At 36.2% G+C, this 5,208-nt stretch overlaps 1 protein-coding gene across 1 annotated transcript; it reads left to right on the top strand.

Moving 5' to 3' along the window:
• The first annotated feature begins 388 nt into the window (after window positions 1–388).
• HESX1 (HESX homeobox 1) lies at window positions 389–1,931 on the top strand. The gene is made up of 4 exons (XM_045989797.1): window positions 389–545; window positions 1,158–1,357; window positions 1,639–1,740; window positions 1,833–1,931. Exons 1-4 carry the CDS (start codon window positions 389–391, stop codon window positions 1,929–1,931), a joined length of 558 nt encoding a protein of 185 aa, XP_045845753.1.
• Window positions 1,932–5,208: the final 3,277 nt, after the last annotated feature.

Raw genomic sequence — 5,208 nt, 5'->3', positions numbered from 1 at the left:
GGCATGATTTTATACATTAATGATTTCAAATAAAAGAGGAGTGCTAGTTTGTGCATCACTTCTTTCGAGAAAGTTAAGTCTGTGTTCTGCTTAGGAGAGATAACACTTCTTGTCCCTATAGGTGGCCCCCCTGGTGTAGCCATTAGTTGCTAATTACTTGCAAACAAATAAACAATTAACTCCTCAAGCTGCTGGCTGGGAGAGTGTTCATTGACATGCTAAAACTTTCTAAGACAGGATTTTAATTAGTGACGTTCTAAATCCAGCCCCCTTGTCTGCGGAGCCATTAGGTGAACTGCAGGAAGATCCCAGCCCTGTACACATGGGGCAGAGCCAGCCAAGAGGCAGGGAGAGGCCAGAGCTGTCGTTCCGGGCAACCCACTCGAGGATGGCTCCCAGTCTTCCCGAAGGTGCTCAGCTTGGGGAAAGCAAACCCTCGCCCTGCTCCTTTTCAATTGAGAGCATTTTAGGACTGGACCAGAAGAAAGACTGTGTTCCTTCAATGAAACCCCACAGGCCCTGGGCCGACACCTGCGGCTCCTCAGGTACGCCACCGCTTGGTTTTTAAAATTCTTTGTTGTTTTCGTCTGCAGCGTTTATTTTGGTCTTTATTCCATACGACACAGAGTTGGAGAAAAACTACAATTTCATCGAATTACATAACTCAAGGATGAGGACTTTGAATGCCTCCAGCTGAGTTCTATAGGAGATAAAAAGAATTATCAGCCTTAGATCCAAGTGGGTAAAGTTCATTCACAAGAAATGCCAAGAACCTGCATTTATTTCATAAGGTCCCTTTTATTTCACACATCAGATATTCTATGTTTTCAGTGAAAAATTTAAAAAAAAATTTTTTTTCACTGAAAAAAATCAGAGACCAACATGTTCTCTAGCACCAAGGCAGGATCTTTATTTCTGTTTGTTTTTTAGTTTTTGGTTGATGGGAAGTCGGTTCTCTTGTAAAACCCAGAATTCCACTAGGAAAATTAAAGGCAAGTTCCTGATATTACTTCTTCTAGAACTTGGTGGAATACAACATCTAAGATGGAGTATATTTTTCTGTTGTTGTTGTTGTTGTTGTTGTTGTTTTTCAACAGTCTCAGGAACTAAATTATTTCTTCATTGCAGGGGTTTTCTAATTATTTTTCTGTTTTTAGGGAAAGATGTTAACCTACGTGGGCATATCCCAAGTCTTCCCAATGGGATATCCTTCCCTTGTACCGTGGATCACCCAGTGCCAGAAGAAAGATTTTTGAAATACGAAAATTACTTTTCAGCCTCGGAAAGACTGTCGTTGAAAAGAGAGCTGAGTTGGTATCGAGGCCGGAGACCCAGAACTGCTTTTACTCAAAACCAGGTGGGAAGTTTTTTTCAACTAGTAATGATAATATAAAAAGGCTTTAACTGACACCCTATTGAGCAAAAACCCAATCACTTTGGGATCTCAGTTTGGAAGACTTGTTATGAAACAATGACTGTCTGGAGTTGTTTTTCTTAAACAGTTTCTGGATAGTCATTTTTTAAAAAGATACACATTAATTGCCTAAGATTTAAATGCAGTTGTTTTGCTATATAAAGTCCATTTTATGAAAACATACCAAATATCAACATTTTATATTACTAATTCCTTATTCTTAGATTGAAGTGTTGGAAAATGTCTTTAGAGTTAACTGCTATCCTGGCATTGACATCAGAGAAGACTTAGCTCAAAAATTGAATCTAGAGGAAGACAGAATCCAGGTAATTTTCAAATTTAGTTGTTCTTGTGATGATTAAAATGTTAATAATAAAATAACGTTTCTGAGATCTGTTGTATTTTTCCTTAATTTCAGATCTGGTTCCAAAATCGGCGTGCAAAGCTAAAAAGGTCCCATAGAGAATCACAGTTTCTAATGGCGAAAAAAAATTTCAACACGAATCTCCTGGAATAGATAGAAAACTAAACATGTGAGATTCTCTTACAATTGCAGAACATGAAGAATCAATGGAAATATCAAGTGTTAAAAATGTGATGTTTTCTTTTCTGCATTTAATCTGAGTGTTGTCATTTTTTCCCTAAAATATATTGTAAATATTTACTGTTATAACATGGTACCTATTATACTTGGGCACTTTTAGTTACAATAAAGGCCTTTCCTATATATTTTAATAAAATTTTCAGAAAAAGCCAGCTATTTTTTAAGTGAATCTAATCTAATAAATGTTAAGCAAATTTAATCTAATAAATTAGTTCGCTAAAATCAGCAAACTCATGACTAGATGATTCCACAAGATGGATTCAATTTACAAAATAATTCAAGTAAAATAATCTGAAGAATGGCACAATGATATGATCTGTTTCAATTACTTTTCTTCAAGTGCATTTTGAAACGGGATTATTAGTTTCTCTTGATTTCTGGCATAAAGCAGCAAAAATTTCTTACCATCTATCAATACAAATCCTTCTAGCATGCCAGTTTCAAGTTGTTTTTTTTTAAAGCAAAATCATTATGGGGAGGTAGAGATAGAAAGGTATCAGTTGTCATATTCATACATACACTGTAAAAAATTCTAACTGGAAATAAATGCAAAATTTTAAAATATTTTCCTAGTTATTTAATGTTGTGTTTTACTTTCTTTCATTAAAGTAGTAATGATCATCTGGCTTGTATCTGTTTCTAGTTTAGTGATTTCCACTCAACAGCATATTTAGTTATTACAATAAATCATTGAGAGAGAAGGTGAAGTAACTGAACTGCCCTTTGTATGTGCTAGGACGTCGTTGCTGGAAATAATCAGGGCACTTGTTTGGGACAAAAAGTATGTATTTTCCCTGCATTTGCCATTGTACTTGCCTGTTAAAGGTGGGAACAGGTAAGATGCATCACAAGAAGGAAATCCTACTACTGGATGTCTGGGTATTTGTTTTCTAGTTAATTAGTGGAAGATCCAAGTGGCTGTTCTCTTTGAAATGTTTGCTTGACGACTTTGACTTGGTCTCCTGGAAACTGTATTTCAGCTGTGCTCATTGAGTTGAAATCTCCCTTCCCTTCATCCTTCCTGCTCCTCTGTCCTCTTCTCTCCCCGTGAAAGGTTCTTGTGGAATTATTGAGTGTCTACCCACTAGACACATTTTTGTTTACTTGTTTGTAAGAGAAAGAGGAGAGGGAGTTTGCATATTATCACTGAAGAAAAGTGAGGTGACTCAGATTTTAGAGCTTTTAAAAATCATTTAGGGAGAGAGAGAGCTCTCTGTCCCAACTGCTGGTCAGCGATCGACTGGTTGCATTCTGTTTCACGGTTGCTGAGATGGAGAGAGAGGAGGAAAAGAAAGACAGCAGGGCAGCAACTGGAAAACCAGAGTCACTAAGTGTTTTCCGAGGACGTCGACTATCAGACTGGGCCATTTTTTCCAATATAAAGAGCTGCTTTCACTGATAGAAAATTTGAAACACTATTTATGAAATATGTGACTAAAAATCTGTCTACCAGGGGCTTTCTCTGCTCTTCATTAGGTGAGTGAAGTAACGTAAAGTTGGAGGACTGGAAGTCAGCAAGAGCCGGTTGGAGGGGAAAGTATCATGCGATGGATAGGCTTTTTCCCAATAGTCTTTTATTTTTATCTCCAAGGTCATATTTACATACTGCAAACAATTCAAGTAGTATAGAGATAGAGGCAAATCTCTCACAAACCTCATCTTTCACAGATAACTGTCATTAAGCATTTTTATCGATATTTTGTATATGAAAGCATATATATATGAATCCATATATACACACACATGTATATATTTGTTGGGTTTTTTTTAAATTTTATTTATTCATTTAATAGAAACAGAGAGGACAAAAGGGGGAGCTGCACGGGGAGAGAGAGAAGCAGGCTCCCCACGGAGCAGGGAACCCATGTGAGGCTTATCCCAGGACCCTGGAATCATCACCCAAGCCGAAGGCAGACACTTAATGGACTGAGCCACCTAGGCACCCTGATGGTGTTATTTTCTTAAATGTCATCACATTTGACATTCTGTGCATCTTCTGACATCTTGCCATGTCAGACATCTAGCTCTATTTCCTTTCTAATGTTTGGTTAGTTTAGGATAGGATTTTAAGTCCTGCACATAACAAACTATTTAGATTTTTCAAACAGTAATCATAGTTTATCTAGAATTTCGTTAAACCTAAACTAGAATGAAATGAAATCTAACCTCTAAATTTCTGAGGAATGGGAGGATTCTGTCTAAGATGATAGACTTTAGGAAAAAAATGAAACATTACTAACACTGATCAACAATTAGTAATGCACTTAAATTTGGCTTTTAGTTATAAAAACTGATCATACCTATAAGAAGTATGGGGAGGAAAGAAGCCTAGGAACTCTAGAATACCATTACCTCAGTATTTTCCAGTGACATTTTAACATAACTGTTTGATGGGAATCTAAAATCCAATTTTATCTATAATTGAAATAAGTTGTGTTTACAACTGAAGTTACATATTTCTAACCGAAATCATTTATAATGGCAATGATACATCTATAACAAATAACATTTGGAAGTCAGAAAAAAATGAATACTAGAACTTGCAGTATTAAAGAAGCAACTATGAACGTAATATGCACATTCTTTTATATTTTCAACCTAACATCATTAAATACTATAAAGTGACTCTGTAATATATAAGCATATTCAAGAAACAGGACAATATATAAGATCGTTAGCATATTTCCCCCAAAATCATTTCCAAAACTTGAAAGATAGAAGCTTATCTTGTTAAAGGAAATAATGAGTCAGCAACTTTTTTTTAGCAATTACAATTGCTAGTAATTTGTAGTGAATATAATGATATTCAGGGGGAAAAAATGAACTTTAACTTTGAGGAAAAATCAAGCAAGATGGAAATGGAAATGAAAACCCAAGATAAAATTATCTTTCCCTCAAAACACACAGGCTCTAATCCACAGTTTATCTCTGCTCCTAGTAATTCCAAGCCTTTGTCTCCATTAATGCCCAGGACAAGGTGAACAGTAGTAACAAATCAAACTAATGCAGCCAGGCTAATACCTAGAGCGTCTCTATTATCTGACCATTGCCTAAACAAGGTTATTTGGTCTCCTGTAATGGCATTTGTCTCTTGTGAAGCCAGCCAGACAAAGCCCATGGCTAGAGAGTGCTGGTGGAAACAATGGCTGTGTGTGCTGGTGGTCAACTTTTGAGTTAATCAGTGTTAATA

Source organism: Meles meles, chromosome 20 (genome assembly GCF_922984935.1).
Source record: "Meles meles chromosome 20, mMelMel3.1 paternal haplotype, whole genome shotgun sequence".
NCBI lineage: Eukaryota > Metazoa > Chordata > Mammalia > Carnivora > Mustelidae > Meles > Meles meles.
The sequence above is the reverse complement of the archived record's forward strand: the minus strand, read 5'-3'. Positions and strand labels throughout refer to the sequence as shown.